Source organism: Sciurus vulgaris, assembly GCF_902686455.1.
Source record: "Sciurus vulgaris genome assembly, chromosome: 3".
NCBI lineage: Eukaryota > Metazoa > Chordata > Mammalia > Rodentia > Sciuridae > Sciurus > Sciurus vulgaris.
Genome location: NC_136463.1, coordinates 15415729 through 15440020, shown reverse-complemented (window position 1 = coordinate 15440020; position 24292 = coordinate 15415729). Strand labels below are relative to the sequence as shown.

The window sequence follows — 24292 nt, the reverse complement described above, 5'->3', positions numbered from 1 at the left end:
CTGCCCACCTCGCCTGTCTGGGAGACTCTCCTGTTCTGGGAGGGGAACTCCTCTTCAGTCCTAGGAGGAGGGTCGAGAGATGCTCAGGCCATTGGCCATTGGGACATGAACAGAAGCTCCTCAGAGAAGCCCTGCCCCATTCCAGGCCCTGGATCCCCGCCCTGCTCCCTAGGATTCAGGGACGGTTCTTGCCCTGTGAGTCCCGGGGGAGTTGCCCCCGCCCCGCGCCCCCTGCCCCGCAGACCCAGCCAGACCGCGGGCCTTAGCCTCTTTCAGCACCGATGCGCGGACAGCTCCCGGGCGGGCGCTGAGGGGAGGAGGCGCGGCGAGCGGCGGGCCGGGGAGGGCAGACGCTGCGGGCGGGCGGGGCACCGAGCCTGCAGGCCCTCCCCCGGGGCGGCGCCCACCCGGAGTCCGACTCTGAGCCCCAGGACCGGCGGAGACGCAGAAAGCCGGGTGCGCAGGTGGTTCCCAGCAGGGTCCACTGCTGAAAGATGCCGGTCCGCAGGGGCCACGTAGCGCCCCAAAACACTTACCTGGACACCATCATCCGCAAGTTCGAGGGACAGAGTGAGTGTGTGTGTTTGGGTGGGGGGAGGACGATCTGGAGTCACGGTTCGGTGGCAGGAGGGGCCAGACCCCTTTATTAACTTTTGATGGGGCAGGAGGAGGTTATGGGGGGCGATTCTGTATACAAAAACCTTCGCTTTGAGGTCCTCAACACCTTCTCCATGCCGTCCTCTCTTCTGGAAAACGAGGGGCTGGATGCAGCTCTATCCCTCCCCACAGGGCATTTTTCTTGGTGCCCCAAGCCCTGGCTTCTCTTCCAGTCACTGACTGGCTTCCCCCTGGTGATCACCGCCCCTGATTTCCGCGGTTTCCTTGACTTCCTTCTTTTCCCCAGTAGACCTGGCTATTCTGCTTTTTCCAGCTCTGACCCCCAACCGATCACATTACTGTTCCCTGGTCCTGACTCCTCTTTATTGTTTCCAGAAGGCCTTGGACCTCCCTTCAACCTCACTGACCTCTGCTGCCCTGGGCTTCCCACAATCCCCAAGCCTGACCCCATGGTCACCTCTTTGCTCACCCTTCCTTCATCCCCCTCATTATTTCCAGAAGAAATGACCTTCCCCCCTGACTTTCCTCCCATTATTCCCCAGCCTGACCTCCTCCCCATCTCTCATTCTGATTCCTGTCCTACTCTGGCACCTAAATGCCCCTCCCTGCTGCCATCAGTCCCTATGATCTTTTCCCAATCCTGTCCAATCCTGGCTGCCTAGGTCTCCCTACCTTTCACCTTCTAACCCAGGTCGTAAGTTCCTGATCGCCAATGCTCAGATGGAGAACTGCGCCATCATTTACTGCAACGACGGCTTCTGTGAACTCTTCGGCTACTCCCGAGTGGAGGTGATGCAGAGACCATGCACCTGCGATTTCCTCACAGGCCCCAACACCCCAAGCAGTGCCGTGTCCCGCCTAGCTCAAGCCCTGCTGGGGGCTGAGGAGTGCAAGGTGGACATCCTCTACTACCGCAAGGATGGTGAGGTGCAGTCGGGCCAGGGGCTCTGAAGGGCAAGTTTGGCTCCTCTCTTGTCCATACAGGGTGGCCTCTGGGAGGGCACTGACCCAGGGACCAAAGGGCCTGGATGAATTCTGTTTCCTCTCCTGGTCTCCATTTCTTCATTGGTAGGGAGAAGCAATGGGCATTGAATGCTATATCTTCTGAGGTCCTTTTCACAGGCTAAGCCAAGAACTAGACCTGGCCTGGGGCAGAGCCCATCCCTGCTCCACCACCCCTCCCCCTGTTCCTGGTCTCCTGGCTATCCACTCTGTCACAGTCAGCCCCAGCTGTCAGGAAGCTGGGATGGAAATTAACCCTCCCTCATCTCCATCTGCTCTGAGGATTAAAGAACGAGTCACCCCCTCAAGGCTTCTATGACCAGGCAAGGCATGGGGGCTACTGGCTAGGAAAGAGGGGTGGGCCTGGCTTATCCAGTCCCAGCTCTTTGGGAAGGTAGGGTCTGGAGCTTGCCCCAGCCAGATGACTCATCCAGATGGAGTTTGGGTTGTTACTGTCACCCAAACTTATTGCAAACAAATCAGAAGCATAAGACAGGGCTGAGGCATAGCTCAAAAGGTCAAAAGCTCAGCAGTCTTTGAAGTCCTCCTCCCAAGACCACAGATTCCCCAATGGACACGGGGGCAGGGAGTGGGTAGGAACTAGGATCAGAGTAGAAAGTCCCTTGGAAACCACCAAGATCAATGACCCTCAATCTGGTTCAGCATCGGGATTACCTGGAACATGTTTTCCAAAACACACCTTCCCTAGAGAAGCTGACTCAGAAGTTATGAGATGAGTCCAGGCGGGTGTATTTGGAAAAATCTCCCTGGTGGTTCTGCTATTCTGACACATTTAGGATCCACTGATTTAGAGAAGTTATTTCATTTTAAAGATGTGCAAGGAACTTTCCCAAGATCCCACCTCTGGTTGAACCCCAAAACTCTGGATTCCTCCCTCTGAAATGTTTGTTCTGAGGAATCACAATAAAGAGAGAAAGGGCCTCAATTCCCTCTTTGCTTGGAGACAGGATTTTTGGGGGAAGGAAGCCCCCACATTAAATAGGATGAAGGTCACTTGAGTGCAGAAAAAGGGCAAATAAATGCCTTTGGACTGGAACTGAGAGGTGCTTAGAGTCCAGGTTCCAGTTGCCTGGTGTGTGTGTGGAATGTGAATGTGACTGAGTGTGTGTGTGTGTGTTTATGGGTTCTGGGGAGTGTCTTGGGTAGGTCCTGGTTGTCTCTTGCAGCTGCCACCCAAATGAGCATCAGGTGGGAAGTGCTGTAGCTAGGGGCACCAATTAAGAGACCAGGAAGAATCTGGCTTAGTCTGATAGTATTCACAGGGTTAATGAAGTCAGAATATTTTTAAAAGCTGTAACCTCACCTCTTCACATCAATTTAGGGAGGAGGTGACAGACAGGGGAGTGAGAAGGGTCCCAGAGGAACAGGACAGGGACAGAAGGAAATGGGGGTGAGAGGTAGCAGTTTCTTTCTCTTCCTCTCCTTGACCTGAGAGATTTACCTGTCTACCTGTACTCAAGGGCATGAGGTCCGATCCCAGACTTATGGGGATGTAAGAACAGGGTTCTTAGATTCCCCTTCAGCACCCTGCAGGTACCTGGGCAGGGGGCAGAGGTCAAGGCCATGCATGGCCCCCTGATATCCGGACTTGGGTCTTCAGAACCCAGCCGAGCCTTCCAGCTATAAGAAGAGATCCTGGAAATTTAGTCTTGGAGGCTGGCCCTGGGTAAAAATGAGCAATCACCCATATATCTGATGCCCCATAGGTTCCAATGTATCTCTCCCCCTCCCTCAGTTCTTCCTTATTCTGTTGCCCAAGACTTTCATCACCTAGATCTTCTTGAAATTGGCCTGCACTATCCTCAGGAAAGGATATGGTACTCAGGTTAGGTGTGTTTACCTTTGGTTCACTCTGACCACATGGTCATTTTGTTGTTGTTGTCTTGTTTTGGGCAGTACTGGAGCTTGAACCCAGGGGTGCTCTACCACTGAGCGACATTTTTTTAATTTTGAAGCAGGGTGTCAGTAAGTTGCTGAGACTGACCTTGAACAATCAATCCTCCTGCCTCAGCCTCCTGTGTAGCTAGGATTATAGGCATGTGCCACCGTGCCTGGCTATCATATTATCATTTTTAAAAATTGTACTTATATACATCTTACATTCCTGCTGAGGAGCATCCTAATAATGTTTTTTTTTTTTTTTTTTTTTTCCCCTTCTCAGGTCAATACTTCCTCTCTACCCCACCCCCTGACTCCAGGGAGGTGGGAAGGGGTCCTGAATAGATCTCTAGCTGGTTTATTTATAATCCTCTTTTCCTCTAAAAGGGTAATCCACTTAAAATTGTCCAAGTCAAAATGGAGGGTCTGTGTTCATATATCTCCACATGGTACAGCTGCCTAAAGTCAGTTCAGAAGCCAGGGCACTTGGTAAAAATCACTCAAAGAGATCAAAGCGAGAGACTCCTGAGAGACAGAGGCTCTTCCTTTCCCTGCCTTTGCTAGGGAAGTAAGAACCTAATAGACAAAGAGGAGAGACTGTTGTGGGACTAGAACTGAGGAGCGTCTGGAGTGAGGCATGGGGAGCACTCAGATCCCCCACCTCTGGGCACCGCCCCAGGGCCCAGCCCCACCTGCCTTTGCCAGGTCCTCTACTCTTTGGAGCCCAAACCAGAGTCCCCTAATCCCCAAGCCAAACTAGAGGAGTCCGGTGACTTTTCCATCTGCAGCTCCAGATAAGGAGGACAGGACAAGGTGAGGTCAGGGGCTACTACCTGCCTCCACCCTCCCCGTGTTTTCTGCATGCTCACTTGTAATAACAGGAGGGGCCAAGCTGGGGTGACATGGAGCAGCAGCCTCCTGGTGGTGGCAGCTCCTCCTCCTCCTCCTCCTCTTCTTCTTCTTCCTCTTCCTCCTCCTCCTCCTCCCCTTCTTCTTCTTCTTCTTCCTCCTCCTCCTCCTCCTCTTCTTTCTTCCTCCTCCTCCTCCCCTTCCTCCTCCTCCTCTCCTCCTCTTCTTCTGTTTCTGTTTCTGTTTCTGTTTCTGTTTCTGTTTCTGTTTCTGTACTGGGGATTGAGCCGACATTTTACCACTGAGCTATACTCCCAGTTCTTTATTTTGAGACAAGGTCTTGCTAAGTTGCTTAGGGCCTCTATAAATTGCTGAGGCTGACCTCAAATCTGTGGTCCTGCTGCCTCAGCCTCCTGAGTCACTGGGATTACAGGTGTGCATCACTGCACTGGGGTAGTGGCAGCTTCTTGTAGCACCACTGGTCCCTGAGGGGTCACCACAATGCTGGGTGGAGTGTTGTAAAGAGAGTGGGCAGGGCAGGGAGTGCTGCTCAGTGGTAGAGACCTTGCCTAGCACATGCGAGACCCTAGGTTCCATCCCTGCGTGAGAAAGAAGGGGAGGGACAAGTGAAAGATAACAAGGAGGCTGTGAAAAGGAGAGGGTGAGTGTCAGAACGGGGAGGGGGTTTGAGCGATGAGAAACTAGGGAAGAAACAGTTCTGGAAGGAGAGAAGAACAAAGAGAAGCGGAGTGTCCTGGGGGCCGAGGGGTGGGTGCTGGAAGGAACCCCAAAAAGCCCCAGGCAAGGACACCAGAACAGTGCCACTCCTGGGCACAACCTAGGGCACTCACCTCTGCTCACCCAGATGGTTACTCGTGGGCTCTGAGCCACAAATAAGCAAGGACAGCCAGTCTGGGAAACAGGGAGAGAATCCTCTGCACTCTTCCTCATTCTCGTAGTCTCCTGTCTGCCTACTCCAAAGGTAGTCAGCATGGGGACGGGCAAGGCACACCAACCCTCACCACTCCTCAGCCCATGCTGCTGTGGTGGGTGGCCCTTGGTCCATTCCTAGTATGGGACTTCCAATGATAGCCCAGATGGGTGGGTACAGTCACTTGAAGACTGGCCTTGGCAGCTCCCAGCCACATAGAAAGCCTGGAGGTCCCACCCCTCTGCCCAACAAGGCCCCTGTCCTTCCCCCAACCAGTCCAGATCTCCCCAGTGCCTAAGGAACTGAGGACACAGTCTAGACTTAGTGGGTTGGAGGTTCACTACGCCCCAGGCTGACAAGAGTGTCTATAGCTCTGTGAGCCCAGGAGCGGGTCAAGCCAGAAAGGTGACCTCTTCTTGGTGTGGATGTCTCCCCTGGGTCCAGGCAGCAGCTGGCAGATGGCTGCCTGGTGCCTGGGAGCCCAGGAATCTGATCTGGGAGATTCCTGCTCCCCAGAGGAAAGTGGACAGGAGGATGGGGGAGGCTCAGCTACACCCCAGTTCTGATGGCTGTGAGGAGGGCTGGGGGAGTAAGCTCCAAGCAGGGAGTCTGGGGAAGGGCAATTCCTGTGTTTCCCGAAGTAGCAGCACTCGTGCCAGCTGGCCTCAGTCCCCCACGTAGACGAGTACATCATTCATCCTGCAAGCAACAAGCAACTCCCAGGATGGCTGAGACAGACCCAGGACTGCCTTCCAGGAGTGCAGTTCTGATTTCTGATTTGCACGGTCACCTGTGGCCCTTGTCCCTGAGGATCCTGCCCTTTGGATCTGGCACCTGCCAATAGTTTGAATTTAGGGACAAAAGATCCCCCATGGTGTACCTCCCCACAGGCTGGTATTGTTTCACCCACCAGTGGGGCAGTGGTGAGACCCTGGAGCAAAGAGAGGGGACAGAGGCTTGGGACAGAGGCACTCAGGGGGAGGGAGGGGAGCAACAGGGGTCTGAGCTGCCAAGAAGGTGGAGAGAGTGGCACTAGGGGGCCTTCTTGCTCCCTGACTCCTAAGCCACTGCCCTTTCTGCTCCCCAGTCCCAGCCTCTGCCTTGAGACCCTACCCCAGCAACCCTTCTATCAGATAAAGCCCTTCCCTTTCCTAAGCTGTTGTGTGCTGATGGCCCAGGAGTCCCAGCTCCAAGTCCCCTCCCAGCCCCAATAAATCAGTTTCTCAGAACCTCAGGCTCTCATCTGCAGAACAGGGGTCTATACCTGCCCCCTGAGGACTTCCTGAGGCCTAATGTGCCAACTGGCTTCATGCCCAGCACTTAGCACGTTCCCAGCAATGCGTTCCTTCCAGCATCAGGGAAGCGGGCATCTTTGTGGGATGGTGATATGAACTGAGCCCAGGGCCAGCCAGAGCTACATGGGGGTGGAACACTCCCACCTCACCTCCCCACTTAATCCACCCCCATCTGCTCTGCTTTAATTACAGCAGAAGCAAACCTCGAGGTTAAGCCCTGAGCTGAGGGCTGAGTGTGGACTTGGACCTGATGCTACATTATCTCCTAATGAGCAGCTTAGCTGCTCTCCCCACCTCTGCCCTGTGGGTGGGGCACCTGCTGAGCAGCCTAACTCACCTTCTGCCCAATAGTTCTGATCACTGTCCAGGCCTTTTCTCTCCAGTGGATGCCCTTAACTTGACCTTCACTCTGCTGCCTCCCTAGCTGGGTCACTACAGGAGGGAACCCCTGTGGTGATCACCTCCTGTCCCTACTAATGGTGTTTGCAGCCTCCAGCTTCCGCTGCCTGGTGGATGTGGTGCCAGTGAAGAATGAGGAGGGAGCTGTCATCATGTTCATCCTCAACTTTGAGGACCTGGCCCAGCTCCTGGCGAAAAACAGCAGCCGCAGCCTGACCCAGCGCCTGCTGTCCCACAGCTTCCTGGGCTCTGGTGAGTGAGCCAGGCTGCAGGTGGCAGTAAAAGAGAGTCGGGTACCCTGGCCCTGGCTGCTCTGATCCTGGCCCTGGTTTCAGAGGGATCCCATGGCAGGACGGGCGGACAAGGGCCTGGCTCCAGCAGGGGCAAGTACAGGACCGTCAGCCAGATCCCACAGTTCACTCTCAACTTTGTGGAGTTCAACCTGGAGAAGCATCGCTCCGGCTCCACCACGGAGATTGAGATCATCGCGCCCCATAAGGTGGTAGAGCGGACGCAGAATGTCACTGAGAAGGTCACTCAGGTGCGAGCCTGCTGGGTAGGGAGGGCAGAACTGTGCCAGGCCTCCAGGGTCCTCTCCCAGGTCCTGGGCCTGCTCTTATGGGTCCTTGGCTACCAGAAAGACAATGGCTCATCCTGCTCCCTTGTGTCTGGTCTAAGCCCCAGGCCTCCTGTCCTATGGGAGGCTGATTCTTTAGACCTGAAGGCCTACCCTAAGGCCACAGCCCAGGGACCCAGCTCCTGGAGCTAGGGCAAGTTGGGGTCAGCAGGACCTATGAGAGTGCCACCCTCAACGTCTGGAGGAGCTAGAGATTGGGGAGACACAGGCTTCTGATAGGCCTGTCCAAGGCTCTGTCAATCACAGGAAAGGTGAGGTGGAAAGTGGCTGTTATCAGGGAAATAAAGAGAAGAGGAAGGAGAGATGGCAGGAGGCCCGCAGTCTTGTTCCTATCCCTTGCCTTTGAGATGAGAGCCACCTCGCCCCTCAACATGGACACAGGATCCTCCTACATGACCAACAGAGGTGGGGTGGGATTCACACCTTCAGCTAACTTTGAACAGACTCCCAGGGGCCCATTACTGAATGTCCCCTTTCTCTTGGATTCACTTCTTGTCCACCCAAGATAAATGTTCCTGGTCCTCTGTTTCAGCTGGACCCACTGTCCTTTCTCATATGCTTGATGACCTGACCATTCTGGAGGGAAATGCAAAGAATTCTGCTTGACGCTTCGGTGACCAGGGTCCTGGCACTGACTCACTGTGTGACCTTGGGCATGGAATACACCTGCCTTCTGGGCCTTGGGGTTCTCATCTGCAGGAAAGAGTTAGACTAAATGGTCCCTGGGGATTCATTTGGCATAACTAGTGGCAGTCCAGGAAGCAGACAAAGCTCTCAGCCAAAGGGAGGGGCCTAGGTCAAGGCTGAGCAGCAGGGTGCAGAGCTTCATATCTCCGTGAAGGGGAAGATGCCCCCTTTTTATTTGAAGTGCAGGCAGTACTGGAATCAAGTATGAAGGAAGCCACACAGCCCCTCCCTGAGTCCAAGGACTCTGAGGAAGGAAGGAGTCCAGACTGGTGGACTGGGCCCTGTGACCTGACCCTGGGAGGCCCCCTAGCTGCCCATACCAGGGCTTCTTAGGTTGACGCTGCTGGTGGTGTCTGTCATGATGGGGACTGCTATACGAAAGTCATCTGTGAAGATGGACAAACCTAGCTGAGGCCCATGGCATCTGCTCCTTTCTTACTTCCTGCCCCTGTCCCTCTTGGCTTCACAATCCCCCAACCCCCTGTGTACTTTAAGGCCATGAGAGGTGCCTGAAAGAGCTCAGAGGAGGGGACTGACATAGTCCAGAACAGGGAAGTCCCATGAACCTCATCCAGAACTTAAAGGGCCTACAGGGTCTTGATCTCACTCCTGTGTCCTTATATCCTGAGGGCATGCAGCTCCAGATGGTCCTGGGCTGGGCAGGCTTTGCCTTTGAAGGGTCCTCACGCTGGCTTCAGAGTCAGTGGGAGACTAGAGGGGTCAGTGGCCCCCATGTCTGCAACCCTGAGAGCTGAGGGGCTAGTCAGTCTCTTCTCAGCTGACTTGGATCCCACTCTTGGTTCTGGTGCCTTCCTCTCGTTCCCCACTGAGGCGGGGCTGGGGAGGGAAGCAGCTTCGCTGCCCTGCAGCCTGCAGCTCCCAGTCAGGCTGCCAGTGCTCATTCATAGTTGAGATCTCACGTGGATCCCATGCTAGAATCCAGGGATGAGCAGGCGGGGTGAGGGAAAGCAGGCTGGCCAAGCTTATACTCCAGTGGAAAGCGATCACATGGTCAAGGCGGCCTACAGGGGCAGGAAATTTTTAAAAAAGGGTCCAAGTCTATTTGGGGTCAGAGGGGGCTTCCTGGGGAAGTGAAGCATGAGTGAGGTCTGAGAGTTAGACAAGAGGCCACTACAGAACAGGGATGCTGTGGCCCCCACTGTGGGGTTTGTATGTTACATCAGGAACCCTCTGGTGGAAACTAACCCTTTGCTGGATCTTCTTTCTTGTGATCCCATCTGCTAACTGATCTGATCTGTAAGGTTAAAATCTTACATTGCAGATTTTCTTAAACCAGAACCATTCACCAGAAACCCATCTGGTGAGGGAGGGGATCAAGGGGACACCCCTCAGGTTCCATCCCTGTTGGAGAAGTGTCTGAGGCAGGATGAGGGAGCAGGAGGGTGGAGGGGGAATGACTGCTAAGTGGAGTATACCATGTGCATGCAAATAGATACATCTTATTTAATCATCCCTTGCAGTTGTGGTTATCCCACTTTGCAGATGGGGATACTGAGGCACCAGAAGTTAGAAAACTTGCCTCATGGAACAGATATAGAAAATGTCAGAGTTGAGCACCATGGCACATGCCTGTAATCCCAGTGGCCTGGGAGGCTGAGACAGGATTGCGAGTTCAAAGCCAGCCTCAGCAATAGCAAGGCCCTAAGGAACTCAGTGAAACCCTGTCTCTAAATAAAAATATGAAATGGGGTTGTGGATGTGGCTCAGTGGTGGAGTGCCCCTGAGTTCAATCCCTGGTACCTCCAATCAAATTTAAAAAAAAAAAAAAAAAAAAATGTCATACCTGGAATTCAACCTTGAAGATCTGACGTTAAAACCCATGCCCTTCCTAATGCCCCAGCTACGTCATTTGGGGCAGCTGGGCATCTTGGGCCCGATCCTAAGTGACTCTGTTGCTCACAGTGTTGGACGCAGGGATGGGATAGACAAAAGGGAATGCACTTCCGCTGAGTGTAGTGAACATCCTGCTGTGTGAAGCAGCTGGGGATCCCTGGGACCCAGGATTCCAGATTGGCTACCCTAACCCAATTTTTTTTTTTTTTTTCCTGTGGGAGGCTCTGAGAATTGGTCCCAGGTAGGATCTTATTGGTCCGGGACCCTTAAGACTGAAAAGTCTATTCTGGGGGTGACCTGCTCCCACCAGAAACCCCAAACTTAGAATCCTCCCAAACCTACCTGAGAGTAGTGGCCCACCATACTATCACTCAGTCTAGACTCTTTTCTGGAATATGCCCAGAAGATCCCGGTCCTGGCCACACCTACTCCAGGATGGCCTGTTTCTGAGGGTAATTGTGAGCTTCATACCTGGGTCACCATGAGACAGAGCTGTCCCTGCCTCCTGTGGCCCACTTCTTCTGTCTGCACTGTTCCCGACACATCGGTCTCCTTAAGGAACTTGCCTCCTCATATGCTTGTCCTTCACAGCCTTTGCTACCCATTCCTCTCTCATGCCTCCCTTCCTCGTCCTCCTCAACAAGATCTGTCTCACCAGCAGTGTCTCACTCACCACCATGATCCCCACTCCCAGGTCCTGTCTCTGGGTGCAGACGTGCTGCCGGAGTACAAGCTGCAGGCGCCACGCGTCCACCGCGGGACCATCCTGCACTACAGCCCCTTCAAGGCCGTGTGGGACTGGCTCATCCTGCTGCTGGTCATCTACACCGCTGTCTTCACACCCTACTCAGCCGCCTTCCTGCTCAGCGACCAAGATGAGTCACAGCGGGGGGCCTGCGGCTACACCTGCAGTCCACTCACCATGGTGGACCTCATTGTGGACATCATGTTCGTCGTGGACATTGTCATCAACTTCCGCACCACCTATGTCAACACCAATGACGAGGTGGTCAGCCACCCCCGACGCATCGCCGTCCACTACTTCAAGGGCTGGTTCCTCATTGACATGGTGGCTGCCATCCCGTTTGACCTGCTCATTTTCCGCACGGGCTCTGAGGAGGTGAGCAAACCCCATCCAGGCCAGCAGCCATGGCTGTTCCCTGCACCCCAGCCCCAAAGCCTCCCTGGCTCACAGCCCTGGGTGCAGAGAGCTCCTGGCACTAGGCATCTTTACCAAAACAAGTGGCAATAGAAAGAAGGCTTTGGACATCTGCCACCAGGTCCTTCTCTGCTCCCTCATTCTGCCCCCTCTGGAACCAGGCATGGACTCTCCTGTCGTCCCAGCCTCTCACACTGCCTTCTAAACCACACCCAGCCTAGTTAGAAAGAAGCTATAGGCCACACCCCCATGCAGCCTTCCCTCTTCTGGTGCCCAGCCCCTCATCTATGCCTACTGTGCTTCCCATGGGTGACATGAGAGCATAAAAATGCATCAAGCCCCACTTTGTCCTCCTGCCCCATCTTCTCAGGATCAACTTTCCACTCAAATCCACTCTGTCTTCTGGGTTCCAGTCACCCCCCATTCCTCCCCGGCAACCACCGCAGCAGTGTCCCACCCTACCCCCAGCAAATCATCCCCAAGTCCGCTCCCCTCCTCTCCACCCCACTGCCCCTGCCTACACCAAGTGCCTTCTTCCCCACCTCTGCCCCAACCTCACTCCCCTCCGCACCACAGCTAAGGTTCAGATTGCTAACCTGACCTGTCACTCCCCCTCAAACCTTTAGTGGCTCCCAAATCCTACAGAATAAAAGCCAAACTCTCTGTGGACCCTGAGGTCCACAGGAACAGCCCGGCTCACCTTCCCAGGCTCCTTTCTCACTGTTCTGCCATCTCTCGCTCTACACTCCAGGCTGTCACACCATACTTGGTTTCCCATGTGGGCTGTGCCACTTGGCACCTCCATGCCTCTGCCTGTGTTGCCCCCAGTGCCAGGAGTGCCCTTTCCCTCTCCTGCCCGTCTCCCTGAACACCCAGCCTGTCTCTCAAGACTTCCTCGGGTGTTACCTCTTCTGTGAAGCCTGATCTGCAGACTCGACCTCCCCTTCCTCCTTGTCCCCATCTGATTTCTCTCCTAGCATCCAGGACACTGTCTTGTGCGTCAGGCTGAGAGCTCCTTAAGGTCCCACACTAGGCTCACGGCCAAGTGCCTGATCCAGAGCAGGCTTTCCCTTAGCGGATTTTGAATGACTATGTGATTGATGTGCAAATGAACAAAATGCAGCCTGAGTGTGTCCTTTCAAGTGCTAACCTCGGAGCCCTGGGGACCTTTCCCTGCCCTCCAGACCACGACCCTGATTGGGCTACTGAAGACAGCGCGGCTGCTGCGGCTGGTTCGAGTGGCCCGGAAGCTGGATCGCTACTCTGAGTACGGGGCGGCAGTGCTCTTCCTGCTCATGTGCACCTTTGCGCTCATCGCGCACTGGCTGGCCTGTATCTGGTACGCCATCGGCAACGTGGAGCGACCCTACCTGGAGCCCAAGATCGGCTGGCTGGACAGCCTGGGTGCTCAGCTTGGCAAGCATTATAATGGCAGCGACCCGGCCTCGGGCCCCTCAGTGCAGGACAAGTATGTCACGGCCCTCTACTTCACCTTCAGCAGCCTCACCAGTGTGGGCTTCGGCAACGTCTCACCCAACACCAACTCTGAGAAGGTCTTCTCCATCTGCGTCATGCTCATCGGCTGTGAGTGCGAACTTGTGCTGTGGGTCTTTCCCGTGAAATTCTGTTCTTAGTTTTGAAATAGACACAACACAACATAGTAATGATGCAGTCTGTACACTGAGTGTGCAGAACATGAACTTTTGCATATGTATCCACCAATTATACACCTGTACAGCCATTGCCATAGGCCAGGCACCAGGATTATCATCTGCAGGCCTCAATGCAAAATGAAAACTTCTAAGTTAAAAAGTTAAGAATTTTGAGATCATGTCAGCATAGCAGTAAACCCATCTAGGGCCCTGTGGGACTGCAGAGGCTGCATGCTCATGAAGCAAGCCCTGCCAGTCTCTACTTTAAGCCCTTTACAAAAGCCCACAGTTCATTTCTTATGAGCCCACTTTACAGAGCAGGAACCAAAGGTCTTAACTTGCCAGGAGGCATACAGCCAGGAAGTCTCAGAGCCCCAGTGTAGCCCAGGTGGTGGGCTCCAAGGCTGTGTTGCTCTCTGTTCCTGAACCCAGTTGCCTGCCCCCCAAGACACCTGCTTTAGGAACTTGAGATGCACTGTGGAATTTTACACATAGATGAAGTTGTCATGTTCACAGTATTTAGAGATGTGAAAGCCCAGAAAAACAAAAACAAGAAAAAGAAATGGGTGAAAACAAGAGACCAAGAGTTTTCCCTTCATTATGTTTACAACTTGAAAGAGAAAACAAATCCGAACTTAAAAAAAAAAAAAAAAAAAAAAAAAAAAAATCATTGCCCTAGTTCTTTCTTCAAAGGAGTTTGGCCTCTGGGCCTGGGAAGAGCAGAGGGAAGAGGACAGGAAGCACCAAAGTCTTTGTCCCCTATGTGCTCTGGCGTTGTCTTAGGCTTTTCTTACTTTGCTCTGTTCAGCCCTGGATAGAGGGGTCCCTCACCAGAAGGCTGCCAGGGAGAGGGAGGCCTGGAGTGGCGTGGCCTAGTGACCACGCTCACTCCGTACCTGGCCCCGGCCCCTGCCCTCAGCTCTCATGTATGCCAGCATCTTTGGCAACGTGTCGGCCATCATCCAGCGCCTGTACTCGGGCACCGCGCGCTACCACACGCAGATGTTGCGCGTCAAGGAATTCATCCGCTTCCACCAGATCCCTAACCCTCTGCGGCAGCGCCTGGAAGAGTACTTCCAGCACGCCTGGTCCTACACCAACGGCATCGACATGAACGCGGTGAGCCCCGCTTCCCTGGCGGGGTGGGCGGGCGACCACTTCTGGCTATTGCCCCGGGCAGGTCCAGGTCCCTCTGGCTCAGGGTGCTCCTGGAGTTCTGCCCTCCCGTCCCCCAGCCCCACCCGAGCCGCGCCCCACTGGACTCGCCCGCCCGCCCCGCAGGTACTGAAAGGCTTCCCCGAGTGCCTGCAGGCGGACATCTGCCTGCACCTGCACCGCGCGCTATTGCAGCACTGCCCCGCCTTCCGCGGCGCCAGCAAAGGCTGCCTGCGCGCCCTCGCTGTCAAGTTCAAGACCACGCATGCGCCTCCCGGGGACACTCTGGTGCACCTCGGCGACGTGCTTTCTACGCTCTACTTCATCTCCCGCGGCTCCATAGAGATCCTGCGTGACGACGTGGTGGTGGCCATTCTAGGTGGGTCAGGCAGAGTGGACTAGGCCTGTGTTGGAGGATGGAAGCCGGAGATAGCCTATCTGGGCCACCATCTTCCTATTGAGGAACGTGGCACCTTTAACTGACCAGTCTTGCGCCCAGCATGCTTCTGGAGAGCTTTATACCCAGACCTAGAACCCTTAACGCAATCCCTCTGCCAGAGGCCCCATTTTCCTGATAGAGAAGTTGAAGCTCAGAGAGCTCATGCTAGTCATTGATCATGCAGGGATTCCAGGACTTCGTGTCTGACTCAGAAACCCAGGCAGGTTCCATCCTACCTTACACCCTCGAGTTCAGGATAACAAGCCAAGGGTCAGTCTTGTTTGGAGGGAGGTGGCTGGACGGGTACCCCAGTCTCATTCAGTGCAGCTGCAGAGATAATTGGACACTTTGGAGGAACCATATGATCACTGGGAAGGGGGACAGATAGAGGTTTCAAGTAACCGCTGTCACTTACCTGCTGTGGGATCTGGGGTAAATCATTTCACCTCTCCGGTCATCACAGAGTCCTCTACTTGATGCCCACTTTCCTTGCCTTCCCTGTGGACTTCACTCTAAGTCTCCAACTCCAACTTCAGTCTGGTCCTCTTTTGTTTCTATGGCCTGAGTTTCTTCCAACCTCTTTGGACCAGCCTCCCCCCAGGGCTCCTCTGCCTACTCCTCTCCCCAAGCCCTCTCTCAGTTGGTTGTCAGCAAGCACTAATGCTCTGTTTTCTTCTCCTCAACCCACACCCTCACCTGGGCCAGCTCCTTGCTTGATAAGCCACAGCCTAGACCTGTGCCAGGAGGACCCTCAGCTTTATCCCAGTCCCAATCTCTCCTTGCCCTGGAATATTCCATTCCTTCCTGGGCATGACCACCATGATATTCAGATAAGCAGACCAGACTCAACATATCCCAACCTGAAACCATCACGTTCCCTCAAGAACAGCTCCTTCAACGTGGCATCCCCCCATTACGAGTCCTCCCCCACTGCCCAGGCTACGGTCAAGCAGACAAGCGTCCTGCCTTCCTTCCATTCCCCCGCCCACCTTCCAGTTAGTCACAGAACCTTCTCTGTTCTGCTGTTGGGACCTCTCCCATACCTGTCTCCTTGTCCCTTGCCTGAGTCTGGCCCTTATCGTGTCATTCCTGGGCAGGTGTCAGGAGTTCCTTTCCTGTGGCCTTGTGTCTGGCCTACTCCCATGCTCCATCCTCCTCCAAGGACACATCTGTGAATACTCCTTTTCTGCTTAAAGTCCTTCAGTGGTTCCCCATGGCTCATGGGATAAATGTAAACCCCTGTGCATGACATGCACAGTTCTACCCAATCTGGTCACGCTGAGTCCTGCCACCCTTCCCCTGGTATTTCATGCCCTAGTCTTACAAATGACTTCCCATTCTCTAATCTGTCATCTCTGTCACACCTCTGTGTCTGTACATGCTGCCTCCCTGCTTGCAGTGCCCACCCTGTGCCTGTCTGGCAGACCCCAGTCAGTCATCCCTCAAGGATGGGCTCAGTCGTGAGCTCCTCTATGAAACTTTCCCTCACTCCCAGCCTACCCAACAAGTGCCACCCATGTGGGAGGGATAATTATTATTAGTGATTAAGAAGCTAGTCCAATTTAAGTTTCAGTCAGAGACATAAAATTCTCTCATTTTATCCTGAGTAGAAATAGACATTAGATCATAATCCTTCCTGTACTAGAAAACCAGCTTGTTATCACACTGCCCAGATTTCAAGCCTCAGGGTTTCATGTGTGATCCTTGGTGAGCCCGATTTCTCTCTAAGCCTCAGTTCCCTCCTCTGTGACTGACCTTTGATCCTGTTTTCTTTGAGGGATGTGCCCAGCCTCCCTCCATCCCTCTGCCTGTGCTAAACCATTAGCACCCTTTGTGCCTGGGTCACTAGGCTCAGGGGGCTGGACTTTCTGGGGAGTTTGGAGAGAAAGCAATCATAGTCCATGGCACTTGGGGCCCTGGCCTTTCTGTGTGGTGTGACTACATGCTGTTTCTTCTATCCAGATTGCCTTCTCCTGGCTGCTCAGTCCTTGATTCTCTTGGAATTTCACATCCTCTATAAGCCCCCACTGCCCCAACCACCCTTGGTGGAAAGAACCCCCAACTCCTCCATGACCCCGCAGCTCTTGATTCTCCCCTGAAGAAGGCTCCACAAATCATTCTGTAAACTCATTGACTGCTTATGTGCCTGTTGTGTGGGAATTTGGGGACTTCCCCGTGGAAGGGAGAGAGCTTCTTATTCATGTTTATATCCCATGGCCCTCAAAGCGTGTGGCACCAAATGGGTCTAATACCCTGGCCACCAAATGTTCACTCTGTGACCTCCAACTCCAACACCTTGTATTTTCCTAGTCTGGTACTTGCCTTTTGGGGAACTTTCTCAAGCATCTGCTTCTCCGAACAGCCCAGTGAAGTAGGCAATGCAGAGATGGTGGTGTCTGTTTTAGAGATGAAGACACTACTAGAGTCCAGGCTCCCCCTACCAGGACCATGCTGATTCCCTGGCCTCAGAGTGGGGAGTGAGAAGACAGAAGCCTCAGGGAGCCTTGGGGGAGCAGGAAGCTCCTGGCCCTGAGTCCCCTGTACCTTGTTCCACAGTACTGGCAGATTGCAGGGAGCAGGACAAGGTTGGGCAGGGTGGCTCTTTAGTGTCCCTCACTGCCCACTGTCCCCTGACCAGAGGTCAGGGTAGTGTCAAGAGCATGAACAAAAGGGGGGATTCTGATGGAGGGAGGGTTGTTCTGAGGGTACCAGAGACAACAATGTACCCATGTGCCTAGGGCAAGAGCAGCTCTGAGGGAATCTTCGTGGGGTTCAGAGGACAGGCGCAGGGGATACCCTATTTCTGTCCATCCTCCTCTCCCCAGACCTTGATCCTAAGCCCCAGGCACTGGCCAGGATCCATGAGGTGGTGGGGAGGGTCCAGGTCAAGGGGGAACCAGACCCTGGAGGGACCACCACCCTTCTGGCTGGCAGGGAAGAATGACATCTTTGGGGAGCCTGTTAGCCTCCACGCCCGACCGGGCAAGTCCAGTGCCGATGTGCGGGCCCTGACCTACTGCGACTTACATAAGATCCAGCGGGCAGACCTGCTGGAGGTGCTCGACATGTACCCTACCTTTGCGGACAGCTTCTGGAGTAAGCTGGAGGTCACCTTCAACCTGCGGGACGTGAGTCTGGGCCAGTGGGCCAGGGTGGGTGGTGGCTCTTGGCCAGCTGATAATGGGTAATATCCATGCCTGAAGGCATGGCCTGCCTGCCTTTAGGGACCCATCTGACTACTTACTGCCCTTCCTTCCAGTCCTATCCTGCATCTGTTACCAGAATCTCTTTTGTGCCTACCATGACCAGTACACTGCTGAGTCCAGTGTAGCTACCATTTATTGAGCAGCGACTGGAAATGCTGGGAAATGCTGGGCTTCTTTTACATTATCTTACTTAGTTCTCTCTTGCATGCGATGTTATTTTTATCCCCATTTTCAGATGAGGAACCTGAGGGTTAGAGAACATAAATAAATTGGCCAAAGACATACAAGCAAGTAAATGGCAGAACCAAAATGTGAATTCAAGTTTGTCTGACACCAAAGCCTAGGCTTTCCTACCACATGGCACCAGGCTGAAAAGGAGGGGGTCTGCCATCCAGAGGGCTCATGGTGCCAGGCGTGGGGGTGTAAAGAATTGGTGAAGTGTCCCTTCTCTGAAGTTTATCACTCAGTGGAGGAGGTTATAGCAACTCAGGAAAAATAAAGAGCCACACAGACAAATAACTAAAGAGGCCAGAGGATGTACGTGAGAGATCAAATTTCTCTGGAGCTCCAGCTTGCCAAGGAGTGGTGTGGGCACTGCAGTCTCTGGAAGTGCCCAGAGAGGTTTCCTGGGGGGGGGAAGTTTGGAATCAGCTAGCAGGGAGGAGAGGGATGGCGAGGCTGGCAGGGGCACGGTGGCTGAGGCTAGGCACTGAGCCTCGGCACTTCCTTTCCCTGTCATCCCCTAACCCCTCGGCCTCAGGAGGAGGCTCTGGTGGCCCAGGCCCTTTACCTAGGTTCTGGAGGGTGGCACTAAGGTGGGTTTTCTTGCTGTTGATGGAGAGATGAAGTCTCTGTGGCCTGAGTCATCTGTAACCCCAAGGTGCCCCCAAGTCTCACAGTGCCAGGAGGTGAGCAGCCAAAGACGCTGATCTGGAGTGGATCGGGGGTTCCAGCCTGGTCTCCTAGAGAATATTCTCCCCTGGTTCATGCTGAGGGGGGAGCATCAGGGCATGTGGGAAAGCCGGGCTGGAGGAGCAGCTCTCTTACTTTTCTCTCCTAAATCCCAAGACCGCCCCTCTGCCTGTATGTGTGTGCATGTATGCGGGCATGTGCGTGCATGCATGCGTGCACACACACACAGGAAAGCCTGCAGGAAGCTGCCCAGAGCTTCACTGGTGTGCCCAGCCACCTGACACCACCACTTTCTCACCTGGTTGTGACAAGGGCTACAGAGGAGGAGCAGGGACAGGGAGAAACAAAGAGGCCCATCCCATCTTTGGTCCCTGTTACTTGATGCTCTTGTTCCCTACAAGGCAGATGGAGGTTTCCAGTCATCACCCCAACAGGCCCCAGGCAGACAAGACCACCAAGGCTTTTTCCTCGATGACAAGCAGCCAGGTGAGCACAGCCAGCTGGAGCCCCACCTAGTATCCTTTTCATTCTCATGGCCTTTCCTCTGTAGGATCAGGGCTAGTGGCCTTTGTCCCCATTCTTCCCTAGTCTCCCAACCCTGATGATTTACATCCTCAGCCAAGGAGAAAGGTCTCTCTGGTTGCTGGGTGCTCTTCCAGGGGTGGGTAATGATCAAGGACCCTCAGGTTCCACACCAAGGTGCCGAAGGACCCCCTTGGCTGTAACTCCATGGGCAATGAGACCAAGTCTAGAAATTCCCACCTTGGCAGCCCCAGATTCCTTCCCAGGGCTACAGTCCCCTGAGTCCTGGAAACCAGACCTCTACAGGGGCAGGACCTCATGCCCCAGGGCACCCAGGTAAGGACAGCCACCTCCCACCCTGTGTTCCCATGGCAGGTATGGGAAGAGCATGGGGTCTGCCAAGAAGGGACAGGCCTGTGGAACCAGTTACATACAGCAGATGTGTCCCTTTCCCTCCTGCAGATGCAGCCCCTGCCCTGAGCATTTCAGATGCACCTGGCCTCTGGCCTGAGTTGCTGCAGCAGATTCCCCCAAGGAAGAGTCCTCCAAGTCTGCAGCGGAGACCAGACTGCTGGCCTCAGGAGCTAGGCTCTAGGTTAGAGCAGCTGCAGGCTCAGATGAACAGGTGAGTGCCCTTGGCAAGGCTGGGGCAGCTGCAAAGAATCCACCCAGCAGTGGAGTAGGTGAGGGTGCCCCCTCCTGGTGGCTCTGGGGTATCACTGTGTGCTGGGCAGGTTTTAGAATGTTGGTCTCATTTGGAGACAGGTTTCCCCATCCCTGTCACTAAGCACAATTCCTTGGATGGCTTCCTTCAACAAAACCTGGAAATGTGCTAAGGAAGCTTCTTAAGGAAGGGACACACCATGTACAGAAACAAATTCCATGGGGCCTTGGAAAGGGGATGTGGCCTTGGATGGCAAGGCTATAATGGCAAGATAGTCCTGGGTTCAAATTTTGACTTCGTAATTCATGAGCAAGAGTGTGGGCAAGTTACTAAACAGCTCTGAGTCCCAGTTCACCCTTCCATGCAACTGCCATAATTGGAATTCCCATGTCAAAGCATCATTAGGAGGACTGCATGTTTTGTGCTCTGTGCCTGGTCATTAGGGATAAACTAAGGGAACTTGGGCAGAGTCTGTGGATCCAAGTGGGGAAGTAGCTGCAGGTAGGACCCAGGTTGCCTTTTCACTCAGGAGGAAAAGTACATAGGCTACAAAATCCAGAGCTGCCCTCAGGACCTGAACTGCTCTCAAAACCCTTATTTTGACTTCGGGGCTCTGTCTGGCAGGCTGGAATCCCGCTTGTCCTCAGACCTCAACCACATCCTTCAGCTGCTTCAGCAGTCCATGCCCCAGAGCCACAGCAGCTACATCCTGGAAGCCCCTGCCTCCAATGACCTGGCCTTGTTTCCTGCAGCCTCAGTGACTCAGAGCCCAGGTCCTGGGCTGCCCCAGTGCCATCTGCCCCCTGCACAGGTGAGAGGTGGGGTCATCCCCAGGGGCTCCCTTGGGGGCAGATGCATGCCATTCCTACCCCCACCTTGGTCTCAAGGTGGCAACCGGCCAGTATCTCCATGGCTCAACCACAGCTGTGGCTTGAAAGCCAGAGACCAAGGGCTCTCTGTTTGCTGAATGTTCTTCCAGGGGTGGGTAATGACCAAAGACCTGTCTTACTTTACAATTTTGAGTCATGATGACAGGACAGCCTGAATAGGGTGGTGGCAGAGCCTCAATTGTGACCACAGACCCTACAGCTGGGGCAAGGACAAAAGAACCCTGAGGTGTGGGAGGAGTAGGTAGAGCTCTTGCCAGTTCCTATCCCTGGGTGGATTAACTTCCAGCTTGGTCTAGGGGCTTCTGGAGTGCCTCCCTCTTTCTTGCCCCTCCCAGATGCTAGGCTATGGTGACTTAGACAAATGTACACAGGAGCACAGGAATTCCTCCTCCAGGATGCCTCACCTGGCCATGGAAATGGACAAAACTCTGATGCCAACCTCAGGGCAGGAGCAGCCTGAGGGGCTCCTGTCACCCCTGGCCTCTCTGTGTCCTCTGGAGGTACAGGGACTCATCTGTAGTTCTCGTTTCCCCTCCCTTCCTGAACACCTTGGCTCCACCCCCAAGCAGCTGGAGTTTCAGAGATATGGCTCAGATCCTGGATTCACAAGAAGTTAGGGCCACTGAACCCCAAGATAAGAAACCACATGGGGATGAAAGATAGGTGAGGTGAGAATTAAGGACCTCGAGAGAGGCAGACAGATCCCAAGATGGGCCTCTGAAAACCATTCTCTTAATTTTGAACTACTGACCCAAATGAGCCTAGGTGACCCAGAGGCTTTGCCCAGGCCTCCTCTGGGACACTGTGCAGATAAGTTCCCCTGGTGGAAGGTGGGGGGACTTAGGTGTGGATGTAACTTATGGGACTGAAGGATCAGTGAAGAACGAAGTTTCTGATCCTCCTTGAAAGTTTTGCTCTGGGCTAGGTGATCACCTCCCAGCTCAGAGCCATTCACCACTCCAAGGCTCAGCAGTAAGGCCTGGGGTTGATCAGACCTCCTCCTGAGGGCCTCTAACTGGACTGGAGGTAGAGGTGCCCTCTGTGTGGACATGGCAGGGCAGAGCTCCAGTCCTCTGCCCCTCCGCCCCTGATGGTTCCATGTGAGTTCCTTGAAGTCAGCTGAGTGTCACACAGCTAATAAAGTCTGCGCATTTCATGTTGGGCCTTGTGTGTAACTTATCTAAGGGTCATTATGTCCTTGACTGTGCTGTGGCCTTTTCCAAGTCCTTCTCACAAAGAGCTGGGTAGGGGCTCACCCTCCACTGCATTCAGCATGTTGCAGAATTGAAGGTGGCTTTGCTGGGCCCAGACTAAGGTGAAAGGAAATAGGTACTGGCCTGGTGACCACAAGGAATTGTGACAAATTAACAACTGCATAGCACTCATCCTGTGCCAGGTACCACCCTGACTGCAGTGCAATATTAGTTCAGGTATCCTCCAAACGACCTCAAGGAGTCAGAGGATTATTATCACCATGTTAGAGATATAGGATAAATAGCAGAAAGACTAAGAAACTTAGCATGAGGGGATCTTCTGGGATTCTGGAATTATTCTGACCTGGCACCAAAAATATGAGTGTGTTCAGGTTGTGAAAACAAGTACACTTCTTTGTGTAAATTATGCTCAATTAAAAAAAGAAGAATCATGCCCAACACAATAGGAAAAGAATATAATTTCAACCCAGTTGGTCTAAATTGAGAGCATTTGCACCTGGTTAGTCACCTGAAAAGGGCTATTGTCCCCCAAATTACCTGGTCATTCAGTACACTGGCCCTCAGTCCTTTTTGCTCCAGTACTACCTAAAAGTTTTGAAAATGTATATCCCCCTTCCCACATTGTTGATACCTGAAATAAGGCATTGATAAATTCAAATAACTACAAAGGATGTAACATCCAGTGTGTTAGAAATACTGACAAAATTTTAACCCTTCATTTTTATTAATCCATTTCCACCCAAATAGCATAGTGATTTTAGAACCACCCCATCATCCATTTTAAAAAGACAAGCGGGGCTGGTAATATAGCTCAGTGGTAGAGTGCTTGCCTGGTATGCTTGAGGCCCTAGGTTCAATCACCAACACCACAAACACAAGCACAAGAATAAACTTAAAAATTTTTTAACATCATTACTTTTTTTCTTTCTCATAATCCTATCCCCCCAGTTTTATTCCTACAAGTAATTTCTTTTTATTCTTCAAAGTCTATTATTGATTACCCTATCATGTTTGCAAGATATGCATATAAACTGAAATTTTAAAATTAATTTTTATAACCTTAATAAGGCTTTAAGAATTACACTTATTGGTACAGTTCAAAATGACATAAATATATATTCAAATTTTTATAAGAACTGAAATTTTATTGGGCATACATCTCTTAAAAGAGGGAATTTTTACCCCAAATTGACTCCTATGGTTGGGTGTGGTGGCACACGCCTGTAATCCCAGCAACTCCAGAGGCTGAGGCAGGAGGATTGCAAGTTTGAAGCCAGTCTAAGCAACTTAGTGAGACCCTGTCCCAAAATAAACAATAAAAAGGACTGGGAATGCTGAGGTTGTGGCTCAGTGGTAGAGCACTTCCCTAGCATGTGTGAGGCACCGAGTTCAAGCCCCAGCATCACATAAAAATAAATGAATAAATTAATAAATAAAGGTATTGTGTGCCCCTGGGATCAATCTCCAGTACCAAAAAAAGGAAAAAGACTCCTGTGTCTGTGGATGAATAGTATTATTTTTCATTATGATAAGACGAGGTCCAGCAGCAGTTCAGAACCTATTTTTCCTTCCTTTGCAGTACCAGTAATTGAACCCAGGGCCTCACACATGGCAGGCAAGCACTCTGCCACTGAATTACATCAGGAGATCTTGTTATTTTTGAGACAGGGTCTCAACGAGTTGTGCTTTTTAAATATTTTATTCATTTATTTGGAGACAAGGTCTAAGTTGCTGAGTGTCTCCCTGAACTGCTGAGGCTGGCCTTGAACTTGAGGTTCTCCTGCCTCGGCCTCCCCAATCGCTGATTACAGGAGAGTGCCACTGCGCCCATTCTTTTTTAAAAAGAGAAGACTTAAAGAGGATTGTTATATATAGGATTGTCCCTCTTCTTTTAATTCTTTCTGTATGGTCCCTCAAAATAACATTTATCATTTAAAGGTATACCTAATGATATCATCTAACAATTCAGTACAAACCTTCGATTTTGCTGAAAGCAAAGAATTGGAAACCCTTTAAATTTATAACAACATTACCTAGCTTCAGGCTTCTCCATTTTAAAATCATGGCACGGAGACATTTAGAGCTGGATTAGCATTTGCCTTGGGACCCACGGAGGGGAAGAAACAGGACCAGGAACTGACAAAAATTTTGAGCCAAGCTGGTTGGGTCATTGCACCCGGAAAACCAACCTTAGAATTAGGGAGCATTTCTGGATTCTGCAGGACAGCGAGAGAAGGCCCCTTTCAAACTGACCTAGCACTATCACATCTGCTTGTCTGCGGCCTGTTCTTGGGGTCCCAGGATAATA

At 52.7% G+C, this 24292-nt stretch overlaps 1 protein-coding gene across 2 annotated transcripts; it reads left to right on the top strand.

Moving 5' to 3' along the window:
* The first annotated feature begins 436 nt into the window (after positions 1 to 436).
* KCNH6 (potassium voltage-gated channel subfamily H member 6) lies at positions 437 to 22182 on the top strand. 2 transcript variants are annotated; one of them, XM_079132352.1, is made up of 14 exons: positions 437 to 570; positions 1310 to 1540; positions 7084 to 7245; positions 7329 to 7534; positions 10866 to 11291; positions 12515 to 12914; positions 13902 to 14101; positions 14264 to 14516; positions 17511 to 17704; positions 19096 to 19200; positions 19465 to 19552; positions 19679 to 19841; positions 20505 to 20691; positions 21106 to 22182. In XM_079132352.1, exons 1-14 carry the CDS (start codon positions 495 to 497, stop codon positions 21385 to 21387), a joined length of 2973 nt encoding a protein of 990 aa, XP_078988478.1. In that variant the 5' UTR covers positions 437 to 494; the 3' UTR covers positions 21388 to 22182. The 2 variants fall into 2 exon arrangements, with proteins under 2 accessions (XP_078988478.1, XP_078988477.1); XM_079132351.1 differs by lacking the exon at positions 19465 to 19552 and having other exon boundaries at positions 19096 to 19180.
* Positions 22183 to 24292: the final 2110 nt, after the last annotated feature.